The sequence below is a fragment of the Triturus cristatus genome, chromosome 7, assembly GCF_964204655.1.
Source record: "Triturus cristatus chromosome 7, aTriCri1.1, whole genome shotgun sequence".
Taxonomy (NCBI): domain Eukaryota; kingdom Metazoa; phylum Chordata; class Amphibia; order Caudata; family Salamandridae; genus Triturus; species Triturus cristatus.
Window position 1 is genome coordinate 1,850,842,748 of NC_140590.1, and position 14,911 is coordinate 1,850,857,658.

General features: G+C 44.2%; 1 protein-coding gene across 1 annotated transcript in view; it reads right to left on the reverse strand.

Moving 5' to 3' along the window:
• The window catches only part of LOC146813443 (ovostatin-like), a 365,994-nt gene that overhangs the window by 158,701 nt on the left and 192,382 nt on the right, over window positions 1-14,911 (reverse strand). Inside the window, exon 13 of the mRNA XM_085620205.1 lies at window positions 3,793-3,850. Coding sequence (XP_085476331.1) covers window positions 3,793-3,850 — 58 coding nt within the window. The remainder of the gene's footprint in view (window positions 1-3,792; window positions 3,851-14,911) is intronic.

Here is a 14,911-nt window from a genome sequence, read left to right on the forward strand (position 1 = left end):
TTATCACCTGTGGTACTAGATTTAATAGTATTAAATATCAATGGTCTTCCCTTTCTCTTTTCCTCCGATTCTGGCCCTAACTAATAGGATAAAATAAGACTTCTAAATCTCTAGTGTGAAAGGTAGAAGACCAACCTGCACTCTGACTACATCTAGGGCCCTTCTGTGGAGACAGTTCCATCTTACCTGATTGTGCCTCCCTTGGTTTTAACTCCAAACCTAGCATTTACCAATTTACTTTTTCCTTTGTCCCTTACCACCACAACTTCGTTATGTGGCAGAGTGAGTGGGCGTCTGGAATTAATTGTTTTGTAGTCTGGCTCCTTTCTTATTACAACTATTGTGCCCGAATGGTGGAGAGTTGTTGCAACATCTAAATATATATTTACATTTTAACATCTATATATAATAAATGAATAAAAAAAATGGAGATACATTATCTCTACACAACTAATTTTTTCACTAGCCAGGAAGTAGGGGTGGAGATGGGGCCTCGAACCGGGGTCCTTCAGTTAAGCACCCTAGTATGAGCGCTCTAGTGTTTGAGATGCCTGAGATGCCAGTGGGTCACGATGGGTGACACACCGTGAGGGGCGTGTCCTGGACGCCCTCAAGAGAATCGAGAGAACGCCAGTGCAGTACCCTACACGGCGGAGCAGGAGAGACGAAATACGTCTCCTAACACCTGACCTTGAAAGCACTAAGCGGGTGCAGGGGGCTTATTGAGGTGCTGCGCACGTAGTTGTTAAATTGTAATACTACAACTGGACTACAAAATTCGTTATACGGGGTGTCGTTTGACATGGGTCCAAAGTCGATCACACAGATTTAGTCTAGCCAGCATTTTTAGATTAGAGGGATATATATTTTAATCTATTGAGGCAGTTTGGTCTCACTCCACCCGAGAAAGACACGACTATGGGTGGTGGCAGAGCCATGGCCGTGTTCCCTAACATGGATGGCCCTTGGTTAAAATTTTAATCTAACGTGGAGGCAGTTTTTGTAGGGTAAAAGTGTATGAACTTAGAATCATCAGAAGAGTAAGCTAACGCTGGGCTCGTCAGAACAGAACTCCTACCATTGTGCAACTTACATTATTTTATTTTACTATTGCATTCCTTTTCCTTACAGAGAGTGCGTGCAGGCAGCTGTTCTCACTCCCCCGCCATTTCGAGTTTCCGAATCTAATAAACTCGGTAAGTGTGGTGTAGTGAACGGTGCCGGGTTCACTTGTGGTGCTCTGAGTAATGTTGGTTACATTAATGTACATAGCCGCACCTCCTGATTTGAAAACTTTTCTAATGGAGGTCATGGCTGTATGTTACAACAGCTATTGAGCGTTAAGATTGGAAGCAACCACCCTCACCCTTCTCTGAGGGGAGGTGTGAGTATGCTTCTGTGGAGATTTTTATGTGTGTTTGGGTATGTTTCACCGTATCAACGATATTTGTTGTTATACATAGTGGGATGGAGAACATTTCACTAGTAATATTTTGTTCATGTTTATGTTGTTTTTAATCACTACGGGTTCCTCTCTAAAGGCGAGGGGCTCCATTTATGGTGATATTTCCCTTTTTTCCTCTAAGTTGGGAGGAGGAAGGGTCTGCACCTAGGGATTACAGTGGTGAGAAGTCCTGAGCAAAGCCGGGGTATTATTTTGTGCGGGCTGAAACATGTCGACATTTATGCAGAGTGGGGAGGTTGGAATCTCATTATAAGCTCTCCAACCAACCACCCACGTTTCTTGTTTTAAATTCTGGACGGGGTACATAACATTAAAATTGTAATAAGGATTCCCCGGTACTAGTTTTATATCACTTGTCATCACTTGTTCTGCACTGTTATCTCACCTGTGATTCCACTTTCACAATTTTTGTTGTTTTGTCTTCCCCTCCCTATTGCTCCACCTCCAGCGTTTGGCTGGCGCGGAGGTGTGTTAGCAGCCCTATGATGAAGCATGACAGCTTGTGTGTGAGGGCAGTTTTACAAAATTGGTGTATTTCCACACACTTATCCATCTCCACGTAGTTTTTCAATCCTTGTTGTGATATTTAGCTAATGAGCGGGAGGTCGAAGAGGGTTTATCCTCTCACCCCTCTGTACTTTGTGTGTTAAGGTGCCAATCCGCCCTATCTGCTATTCCCCTAAATTTAGTATTTAGGTGCTCCCTCAGACCTAGAAAATAGATCTATGACAAAATAAGAAAAAGAAGAAGACATTCCTGCAGGGAAGACTGAAGACGACTAATGCCTTGGCCACAGCCCTACCGGCCTGGGAGGACTGCTGCCTATCTCCCGTAGACAGCAGACCTGTCTGGAAGAAACAGATGCCAAGGGCTTTGGATCCAGCTGGAACCACGATCCCAGCCCACTCTGCGCCAGACACCCACGGCCAGAGTCTGAGTGGCTCCCCTGTACAGTGAAGTCTCCTCACAATCCTGACTCAGTGTCCAGCGTTGGCTGACCTCTCCTTAACTCCAAGTTGGCTCCTGCAGTGTGAATCCAGAGGCTCCCCCAACCAAGACCGGCTCCGGTAAGAAGACGGACATCGAAAGGCACCCCTGCACTTAAAGCCCCTGGGCCTTGGTGAGCTGAACCAACAGTGCCCCTACGACCCCCTACATCTCCACTTGAAGGTGTGGCTCCAGGCACCCCCAGTCTCCTTTGAAAAGCATTTGGACTAACTCAGACTTTGACCTCTGCACCCGGGCGCCCCTATGCTGCTGGTGGTGGTGCAAATCTGGTACTCACTTGACCCTTGCTGACCTCTGGTTCTGAAGCCTGGAAGTGTAAGTGTATTTCTTACCTGTTTAACCACGATATTGTTTTCCCCATGGGAAAACACTGAACTGTTAAAAGTGTCAGCGTCGATTTTTACAAGCAAAAGGCATTTTTATTTAAAAATGTAGTTACCTTTTCGTGAAGATCTTGGTCTTAAAATAAAAACATACAAAGTATCTTTTACTAAAATTGGTCTGATCTCCTTGAGTAGTGTGCCCATTATTGGTCATGTTGGGCAATAAATGTCTTACACTGTGTGAGGCCTAAGGCTGCTCGCCCACACTTCCACTAGTAGAGCACTTTTGGTTTTACTTGGAGCCCTGTATACTTTTGGGAAACCCCTGGACTGGACTCTACACGGTAGAACCACCTAGTGGCATACATTATCCAGAGCCCGCAGCCTACATCCACCCCGCCGGAAAGTCTGCCGGTCACCAGTGGGAAATATGTAATGGGGATGGTTCCACCCAGTGGGGGGCCCTCCTATAATAGGACTCTTTCCTTATGCGGTGGTGTAGCATGGTTACTATTAGTAGACTCGTATTTCATGGGTTAATTACAGGTGCAAACAAGGTATGATCCATGCTGGTGCGATAACTGCTGGTGTGAAGTAAGACACCTTCTTTCAGAGATTAGGCACCTAGACCAGTAGGTATCAATTTAAGATCATGTCCACTATGATCGCTGTCCCCATCCACCAGAATCTCACTGCATAGCTACCAACAGCACAGTAGGTGCAGTGGCATCGAAGCCCATGAGCACAAGGCCCCTCTTCACCGCAATTCGTTGCATTTTGCTTCTCAGCTGGTTGCAAAAGAGGCCATTTGCCATGATTGCACTGGGGCCCATGGCACAGCCAGACTCCCCACAACCATTCTTCATCTTCTGGAACAGTCTGGGAGGCTAAAACCAGATGTGAATAATGAGGAGGCAATGGGAGCGTGGCCACCATAATTCATCAATCGTTAAACTTCAGACCACTACTCCCCTCTCCACGCTCCCAACCACTCACCATTGTTCATGGGGACGTCCACTTGGCCGCTCTGAATGATCTGTGCTCGGCTCATGACCTGCGGACAGACAAAGTGTGGTGAGAACAGGGCATGCAGCCGGAATAATCTTAGAGATATTAGAACATCGGACTGTGGGGAGCTCCATTGAAAACAACGGAGTGCTTTGGGCTTCTAATGGCCGGTAGAAGCACGGAGCTCCAACATTCCAAAGTTTAACAAAGGCCTCAGAGCCCAAGGGGCTTTCAGCCCCCTTGAGCTGCGTGAGGCCTTTGTTTCACCAATTAGAACATTCTGCCCTCTCGGGCCTTTAACGCTGGAGCAGGCCTTTAATGGCTAGTTGAGCCTGCTACTAGGGGGTTTAATGTTTTAGTAACACTCTTCGTCCCTGGGATCCCTTTGCTCTAGGGACCCCCCACATCTTCACTCAAGAGGCCACTGATTGTTACCTCTCTACCTGCGTTTTATATGTAGCAACCCATCTATAATAGGTTTTAAAAAACAAAACAAATTGCTAGCATGGCCTGTAGTTATTTTTACGTATTTAACATTTATATAACGTGACCAGAGAGGTACACTAATGCTTTAGGATAATCCAGACCTCATGAAGACCAGAAGATTGGATGACCGTGAATACGAGGGGGCCAGTATGGATAGGAGAAGTGCAGAAACCTAGGAGATGAATACATTTAACCCGCTGTGATTTAGAAAAAGGTACTGTTGAAAAAGTCCATTATGGACTAAACATATAGCAGTGTGACCTTACTACAGGCACTGGGGAGAGTTCTAAAACTGCTTTATTTCTGACTGTATTTAGGTGGACTACAATGTTTTAAAACTGCACACAAAAAACCCACACACTTAAGTAAGAGCTACAATTTAGAAATTAAGTATCTCCTAAAATGTTCTAGTTTCGGTAAGGCCTTCTCCACGTAAAAATGTTCCAAATCCAAGTTAATTTCTGATATATAGTCCACGTGGGTGTTGTGGGGTTGCAACAGTGACCATAATGTACCTGGCACATTTTATAGATTTGTTTCTTATATTAAGTCAAATATTATGGTCAAGTTACATTACATTAATCTAAGCTTTTTTGTGTGATTTTAATGGAGTTGGAAAATAGGTTATGGTTTTGCAACTCCCTATGGCATACTTTGTCGTCTCATTTTTTACAACATTTCTTTTTGATGCTAAACTTTGGTACAAGAACCAGACTTGGTCTCTGAAATTTATTGAAATACACTCAACTCCCCATCCATCAAAGATGCTCAAACCAAGGCTAACTGTCTCAAACCTTCTAAGGTTCTCTTATATCTGTTTAAGTGGGCCTTCCCACATAGTTATATTTTAATTTTTTTTGAAGAATGGTGCTCCTGCACGGTTTTCAATTCACCAGATTTAGTAGAGACTGCTATGAAAGAAAAATCCCAGCGAGGAAACATTTCTATAAAGCTCCTGGTCAATCAGATTTAAATTTATATTTAAAATGAGTTTCTTCAATTGGCTCTCATGGGTGAGTTCACACCGCACCAACATTATCTGATCAACCCTGGGTTTCAAATGTTTCTTATTGGCTTCGAGATATTTACCAGTCCATAAAAGGATTTTTGATTGGACAGGCCTCTTGGCTCCTAGAAGGTTGGCCTAGTTGATCTGGGTCTGGGAGGAGTGAGCCCAAGTGGCTTTCTCAGCGTCAAAAAGCAGTGGGTCTCTCGGCTCGATCAGCAGAAACCACTCTGCCTCACTCTTGGAGTGGTGGCTGGAGTCCCACCTAATCAGGGGTCTCCAACTTTTTTTTTTTTTTTTTTTTAAAGGAGATACTTCTGTTTATTGAAAATCTTTCTGAACTAATACAATTGGTATTGTAGAGAGACCACAAAAAGATTACGTTAGTGGCCACCCCATGCAGGATTACCATCGGTGTTCACCTCTGCATCAGGCAGGGTCGCCAGCAGTTATACAAATATGGAATTTGAGATTATGGAAATCCTCTACATGTGTAAAGCATTTCAGCCACCGCTGCAATGGCAGCAAACAATGGCACCCCAATGCCACGTCATCCATCACTTCAATATCCATGTCAAATATATTTGGGAAATTCAACAATTTTTCTCCAAATATCAGAGTAGGAGTTCTGAAACCACATTTTCATCGGGGAATGCACACTTTTCAATTTTGGTATACATAGATTAGTTGACCCAAGCAAAGGCTTTTTTTTTTTTATTTCAAAAAGTTTATTGGTTGTTTCCAAATAAAGTAGTACATACAATACAGCAAATGAAGGACATACGGAATAGACATACAAAAATTAACCACATAAGAAAACAATAATTAAAACGGCAAAGCAGATGACATCAGTGTACGAGTTGGTATAGCAATAAATCACAATTTAACACAATTTAAACATATGTAGTGTCAAGTGAAGTTGCATGAAGACGACTGAGCAAATTAATGGTGACAAGAGGTGTGACCAAATGAGCAGCGGGTAGAGTTCTAGCACAGGGATCGGACTACTGAGGTAGCGGTCTTAACTAATGGACCCTGACGTAATAGACCGCTCGTGTGGGGTGATTGGTTTAACATGATTGGTGGGATTCATGGCGGTTTGTGTGAGCTAAGGTATAGATCAAGAGTATCCCACATATGTCTGTTAGAAGATTTCCCCGGCAAGTTCTGGAGAGTTATGTTATCAGCCCCTATTAGGTTGGTGACCCAGTTTAACCGGCAATTAAAGGAGGCTTTGCGTGCGTCTTTCCAATTGTTGAGTATAATCTTAACCGCCGCTATTAGGAGTAGGTCTAGGAGCGTCCTATCTTTTTCATTCAGCGACTCTGCTCTAAGGAAACCGAAGCTAGTGACGTTAGATCTCTATTAGGGGAGTATGAGAAGAGATTAGATATGAATTCGAAGACCTTATCCCAGAAGGGTACCACGCAATCGCACTGGAGTAGTAAGTGTTCTAGGTCACCTGTTTTGTCACTGCAATTCCAACAGATGGGTTCCTCCCTGATTTTGTGCGAGTGGAGTCGGGCTGGTGTCCAGTAGGCTTTATGCAATAGCCAAAACTATGTCTGGGACAGTACCGGGCTGATTGTTTCTCATGATTGAGACCCAAGTTTTGGTCCAATCCAGCTCCGAGATCAGAGAGGAGGAGTGCGACTCCCAGAAGGCTATCAGCTTCTTATTGAGGGTAGATTGTTGAGGGCGTATAAGCTTGTAAATCCAGGAGACCTGGTGACCTAACTTATGTAGTTTTGATAAATAACTCGTGAGGGAAGGGGAGAGGAGAGATAGTTTTGCTTTAGTTAGTGCTGATTTTATTTTTAAGAAATTATAGAATTCAATTGGTTCCAGATTGTATTTAGATTGCATTTCTTTGAAAGAAAGGATAGGCACCGTTGAAGAGTTGCTGGGGGAAATAGATACCATTGTCAACCCAGGCGTCGTTGTGAAGAGGGTTCCCTTTATAAAGTATTTTATGATTGTTCCAAAGTGATTCAAGATTAGAGCATTTAATGCTAGTGTCTTAATAGTTTATCAGTCTTCAACAGGGCAAATTTTGTGTTCTTGAATAAGGGCTTTGAGCAAGTGACCACAGTAAGGTTTGCGGTCAGAAGGGCCGCTGGGGTAAGATTCATAAGAATGGATTTCTCAATGTCTAGCCATACAGGGGTGTAATCTGGTGGCACGAGCCAGTATGAGCCTTGTTTAGCTAAGAAAGCCGTCTGGTAAAGTTTAAAGTCGGCTAGGTTAACCCCACCTAGTGATTTAACTAGTCTGAGTTTTTTCATGCTAATTCTTGCTTTCTTCCCTTTCCATAAAAATTTGGAGAGCAAGATGTCGAGTTTATGATGGAAGTCCTCAGTTAGAATGAGGGGTAGCATAGTAATTAAATAGTTTACTAGGGGAGAGATCATCATTTTGATGGCCTCAATCCTATCCCACCATGTTATAAATCTTGGGGACCATGCCTCAAGAAGATTTTTAATTTTCTCTAGGGTGCTAGCTTTGTTACGCTGGAGCGTCTCTAGTATTGTGCTGCCGAATTCAATCCCTAGATACTTAATGTAATCAGGCTGCCATGCGAGGCCAGAGTCACCTAGCATATCTCGGGAACCAAGGATGTTCAGTGGCTTGACTTTGGACTTGTCACGGTTTAATTTGTATCCGGAGTGACTAGAGTATCTTTCTATGGTGGACATGAGTGCCTTGATTGAGTCGCTCGGGTTCTCTGTAACCACCAGGATATCATCCGCGTAAGCGGCCAGCTTCACTATGGTTTCTCCGAATTTTACACCCCTTATGCCGTCATTGTGTTTGATATCCGTGATTAGTGGTTCTAAGGCCAAGAGAAACAGTGCAGGGGAGAGGGGGCAGCCCTGTCTGATGCCCCGTTCTAAATGGAATGACTCAGACAAGGTTCCATTAATAGCAATTCGGGCAGTAGGGTCTGAGTATACAGCGAGCACCATGTTGATATATGCCTCACCAAGATTAAAAGATGACATGCATTGTTTTAAGAATGACCATGATACCCTGTCAAACGCTTTTTCTGCGTCCAGGGTGATGGCAATAGAGGGGACGGCCGTTATCTTAGCTTTCCCAAGGATATGGCACAGTAAACTAGTGTTGTCATTAGACATGCGATACTTAAGAAACCCCACCTGCGAGTTACTGATCAATTTTGGAAGGATCGCATTTAGTCTATTGGCTAGTATTTTTGGATATAGCTTGCAATCCAAGTTGATAAGCAAGATTGGTCTATTATTTTTTGTTAAAAAGGGGGTCTTTCCCTTCTTTTGGAATGACCATGATATTGTCTTCTCCCATTGATTTAGAGACACAGCCCTCTTTAGCTATAGAGTTGAATAGTTTTAGTGAGGTAGGTTTTAGCGATCTATCAAACTCCTTGTAAAAGGAGGCCAAGAAGCCGTCTGGGCCTGGGGCTTTATTGTTTTTGAGGGATTTAATGAAGATCGAGAGTTATTTTTCAGAATTGGGGGTCCCTAGCGCTGAGCTATCTGTTTCTGTTAGTTTTGGTAGGTTCAGTGACTAGGTATTTAGTGCAGCCCTCAGGATCCATTGTTTATTTTTACATAGATCCTCATAGAAGGCTTGAAATGCCCTTAGTATCTCGTTTTGTTTGGTCGATGTTCTTGGAGTCCTTAATCGAGGATATGGTAAATTGTTTCTGTTTGAGGTATGATGCCAGCCTGCCTTATTCCCTTCACATAGCTTGAGTGCCTTGAATTTATTAATCCACACACCAGCGTGTTTACTCACTATTCTATTGTATTCGTATTTCTTCTTAATCAAAAGATCGAGGGTGTCTGTTATCTATATTCTCAGAGTGACTTATTTCGAGTGACTTGATTTCTTTCTCTAGAGATTCAAGTTCTTGGTTTAGTTTTTTATTGAACTGCGTTTTAATACCGAAAATTACACCGCTAATGGTCGCTTTAAGTTCATCCCATAAAGTGGATGTGCTCGTTTCAGGGAGGTCATTTAGTGCAATGTATTCCTTAATTGCGGATTCAATCTTTATTTTATTTGCTGGGTCAGAGAGTATGTCATCGTTGAACCGCCATCTTTTTGGGAGTAGAATGGTATGGGTACCTGCGAGTTTGGCCTGATGCAGGAGTGATCGGAGACTAGTTTGGGACCTATGTCTGTTTCGTCTATGAAGTGTGTGGCCGAACCAGAGAGTAGGATGTAGTCCATCCTAGAGTAGGAGTTGTGGGGCCGAGTAAAATGTGTAGTCCCTTGCGTCTGGATGTTGGAGTCGCCATGAGTCCCTTAGGTTAAACTTAGAGCATATTTTTTGAGGATCTCGTGTGAGCGGGAGGGTTGATATTTGCATTTAGATTGGCGGTCTAAATGAGGGTCTAGCGGTAAGTTGAAGTCTCCTCCAATTATAATGAGATCTTCCTGAGGAAGGCTCTCAAGAGTATTGGAGATCTTCTCCCAGAACTCGGGTACATAGGTGTTAGGGCCATATATGTTGACTACATGAATGGGGTCATCTCCTCTCTGCAGGTGCGTGACTAAGAGTCTTCCATCATCATCGTGGGAGCTCGAGATAGTAGTAATGTTGGATTTTTTGGCAATGAGGGTAATCACACCTTTTTTCTTATGGTTTGCCGGGGAGCATAAAATATGAGAGATCCAGTTGTGTTTTATGAACCCTACGTCCTCTTCTGAAAGTTTCGTCTCTTGTAGGAGAATGATGTCCCCTTTAGTTTTTGCTAGATATTCAAAGATTTTCCTATGCTTCACTGGGTGATTAAGGCCTTTCACGTTGAGAGATACAATATTAAGGTTCTCTGCTAAGGCTTTATTCTGTGTCATCCAAGTTTCTGCTGTCGCTATAGGTGTGATGAGCCCATGGAAGCAGGGAAGGGTTGTCTCTGGTTAGTTTGTGGTGGTTGAATCGTAAATATCGGATCATGGGACGCAGTGTTAGGGAGACACTTGTTGGTAACCAAGTGGGTTTTGTCATTGATCAAATACACTATGCAGTCATATCTGACACTACAACAAAATTTGAGTAGACAACAAGACAAAAAATAGAATAAAAACATAGAGGAAACATCCAAAGTTACATTAACCCCCGTCCCTCCTCCCTTTTCCCTCCCTTCCCTCCCTCCCGTCCCTGTTAAACTCGAACGCAGGAGCTGCGACGGCAGATCCATCTGAAGGCAACACGGAGGGAGTAACATTTGTGATAAAACTATGAGAGATAACTTTAGTAAGAGAGTTACGGTTACGGATACGACTGTAGGCTGTTCGACTAATCTGACCTATGTAGGATTGACGTAGAACATATAGGAGCGTATGTAAAATGTGATTGGTAGGGCCACAGCGCCCCTTACGAACATTGAGCCGCAATGCGTAGGTGAGGATCAGTGTTTTTTTTTTTAGGGGTAAACAGCATTATCTTAAGATGTGTTGGCACCGCTACAACAATAGCAAAACAATCTCAAGAGGTAGAAATCGTTATTTAACATGTGATTTAACAGTTAACATGTAATTATCCTTAATTATGTAAGAGCGAATATAATGATGCAAGAATTGTACGGCACAGAATACTGAACAAAGGATATCAAGTTTTCCGTTTGTTGGGGGATCCTCCAGAAAGGTCCATCTCCTGGGTAGGACTTTCTTCCAGGTGTCGTGCGAGGTTCTGGGGGTTTGTAAAGATGTGTGATCTGCCATTCTCCACTATTCTGAATTTCGAAGGACCTGAAAATGAAAATTGAATGTTCTTCCCCCTCAGCTTGTGACGTAGTTGTAGGAATCCTTTCCTTGTGTCAACTGTTTCTTTAGAATAGTCCTGTGTAAAGGTTATCCGTTGGCCTTCCCAGGTGACGTGATGATTTTTCTTGGCGAAGTTTAAGATGGCTTCTGTGTGCTGGTAGCGGAGTGGTTTACATATCTTGGGGAGAGTTCCTTTTCTATTTGAGGGGTTAAACGACGGAATTCTGTGGGCTCTGTCTAATTCCAAGCCATGATGGAAGTTTATCCCGGTTATCATTGGTATCCAGGACTCAAGGAAGGCCACGCCTGATCCTGAATCAGACTCTGATCCTTCCGGAATACCGTTCTTCTAATTCCGCGTTCTGTTTGAGCTCACTGGTGATGTTGTGGAGAGGTTTGATTTCTTTGGTAGCCTGGGAGGTCGTATCCTCAACATCGCTTATTCTTGGTTCTGCTTCACAAATTTTCGAATTCATAATGTTCATATCAGCGCGAATTGCTGTCAGTTCTAGTTGCATTTAGTGTGTTTTGTCTCGTAGATTTTGCTAGGTCATGGACCTCCGCTAGCTTTTTTAGTATCATGTCAATCGTGCTGTTTAGGTCTGGTTTGGCCTTAATTGGTAAGTCCGAGGTGGCTGGTTCTGGTTTCACTTTCTTGTAGGAAGATCTGCTCTCTTTGTCCGCCATTTCGAGCAGAGTTGAGGTGGTTAAAGTAGTTGAAATGATTAGACCAGACCTTCTTTGATGATCTATAGATCCCAGGTTTACTTTTGTCAAGGTTTAGTTCTCAGTCAGGATGATGAATGTAGGATCGTGGTACAGTGCCTCAGCTGGGTAGACGTTGATAGGGATTGCTGGATGGGCGCTTTTAGGTGTAGTTAAGTATTATTTAGTGAAGCGCTGCCATCTTACGTAATAGCCTATTTCCTATGGCACTGTTATCTCTTTCGGCGAGTCCCTTTACACTTATGCGCCCTCTATGTGCGTGAGGGTCATGTGGGGTTGGAGTCGCAGAGGCGCAATTGCACGGTGTAGCCTGGTTATGGAAAGGTGCAGATACACTGGTAAAGAGCACCACTGTTCCGCCAAATGTCAGAGGACTCAGGGCTCTCCAGGAGAGGAGGTCACTTGAGCGGTGTATGGGCCTGGTTTAGTGACAGTGATGCCTATGCCTAGTGCTTGGTGTGTAGTTCCAGTGATTATGGCAATTACAGCAGTGCCAGTGGTTTCCAGGAACGTCTGGCTTAGCGTCAGTAGCGTCTTCTGCCTTTAATCCGCCGTATTCCTTTTTATATGAGGCTCCGGCGTCAGTGTCAGCCAGTATGAGACAGCCAGTGCCGACTGGAGATGGAGGGAATGATGGTGTGAAAATAGTGTGAGACTTTGTTCTTTGTGCTTACTTTTGCACTCCTCCGTATGCCAGTGCGAGGTTGTGGCGACCGATGTGCGGCTAAATGTGCGCGGCGGGGGGAGAGCAGAGCAGCAGTCCACGGGAGTCAGGCGCAGTGAGACGGTGATCCCGCTAAAGTTGGAAGGCTGTCGCAGCGTGAGTGGACTGAAGGATATCCCGGGGCACCCACCTTGTTGGGTTATTCAGCGCTAGCATGCATTGTGGTGGGGTAGCAGAGGAGTGCCTCGGAGCGGCCATTCAGATGGCGCCGCCATTTTGGGGATGTCAGGTGGGCTCCACACATCGTAGGCTGCTTAGCAGAGTGATGGACTGGAACGCTTGTCCCCTGTAGAATACTCCGCATGAAGCAGCTCTTTGGGTGCTGAGCGAGGGATGTGGGACAGACCGATTCATCGGGCTTCACAGAAACTTCGATTTACTGCCATTGTAGTCATTGCCAGGTCAGGCATCTCGTCGTGGGGATTCAAGCTACTCGCGGCGAGTGGTAGAGCAGCATAAGGCACCCACCTTGAGGTTAATGGGTTGCGCAGGGTGCTGGTTACTGCAGAGGAGTTGTGAGCACACGAAGCATGGTGAAGACATCGGGCTGTGTGGGTCACTAGATCTCTCCGGACGTCGCCGCCATTTTGGAGCTTCTCGACCAGGTTCGTACTCCGCGCTTCACGATGTCGTTTCGGCATCTTCTGGGTTTTCAAATTATGAAAACTTGGTCGCAATGTGTACTACATGGTGCGATGGGGCGAAAACTGGTTCTCTTCAGCAAACTCACCGTTTGTCTACCGATTATGGCCCAAGACTTTCTCCTGTGTGCCAAGCGACGGGTTCAGACAGCCATTACCGCTGCAGTCCAAGCCACGCACCCCCAAGCAAAGGCTTTTTATTTAGTTAGCGAGGCTGCACACAGAACAGCTACTTGCTAGCTAGCTGGAGAACTACCAGCAGATTACGAGCTACTCGTTGGAGAAGCCTGCACCAAATAGTGTCAAGATGACTGAAGTCACTGGGGTGCACCAGTGTGGAAGATTGCAGCTCTTCTCCCTCGAAACGTCCAACCCCCTTTGAGGCAGAGCACTTTTGCTGGTTCTTTTTTGGTATAGGAAAGAGTTTTCACTGCAGTTTTTAGGTGATATAAACATCAATGTCACTCTAAGTAGACCTTTCTGTTATGTGCATTTTATGACACTTGGCTTAAAACTAAGCAAGTCCATACCCAGAACTCCCTTAATCTGCCTTTTCATTATATATTACATTTGTTCTGGATTTTTGTAAACTGCTTTGCGAATGTTATTGTGCTGTATTCCTAGGTTGAATAATGTTTGGGACTTATTGAATTTAAAACGAGTTCTGTGGACCAACAGCTTCCCTTTTGAGTCACAACTATTTGAGATGAAGGGTCTCAGCTGGGCTGTGGCATTCTCAGATTGTTTTTACTACATTGACAGGAATCCCCCCTACCAAATGAATTCCCTAATTTATGACAAATATCTTCTGTTTGAGCTTTTCTAGAAATATTTGAGCAGAGAGGGGTTTGAGGGACATTGACCTGAGGCGGACAGAATCCCCTCACCAGGACCGTGGACTGAGAAGCCCCTGGACAGCCACCGTTTATTGTACAGCATATTAGAACATCTTCAGCATCCTGTATTCCTTGCATCAGGACCACTCCATAGAAGTCAATGGCTAGGAGCCACTGACATTCGACCTGACTAAAGACTGCTTTTCGAGAAGGCGACTGTTTCTTTGGACCTTTTTGGTCCCCTTAACAGACACCCTGCAAGAGTTGGGTCACCCAAAGTAAATCTAAGTAACCACAAACAAACTAGCCAAAGTTTCTTGAAAAAGTTTCTTAAATTCACCAATGCTGGTTCATAAGGATTAGTTACTTACCTGTAATCCTAGTTCTCATCCAGGGGTATACTCATCAAAGTCATAATCTATGAATAATCCCCGCCCACGTGCGGGATCCCGGAGCATATAGAAAATACATATATATACATATATATGCATATGTGAAAACATATACATGCAGCCTAAAAAATTTTCAAACATGGCAATGCTGTAAATTACATAGGTTTGCATTGTAGTGCCCCCTAACCCATAAGGAAAAAAGGAAGCACCAAGCCAATTGTCACACAACAATGCTTTATTGCCATAAAGCAAACTTGTAATTGCAGGCACTTGCCTGTAGGCTGCAGTAGAGTATCAAGAAACAAAGAAAACTGACACCTTGCCTTTAAGGCATTAGAGTAAGGAGACCGTGCCTTTAAGACCTGCAGGAGACCCCTTGCTCCCATGATGCACCACAGGTGACAGTTAGGTCAGTTCTTTTTGACGGTGCACTCGCACCTGAGTAGATCTGCAATAATTAAACAATGCCTTGAGGAGAAAAAGCTCGTCCGGGGAGGTGGGTGGGTCGCTTATGACTTTGATGAGTATACCCCTGGATGAGAACT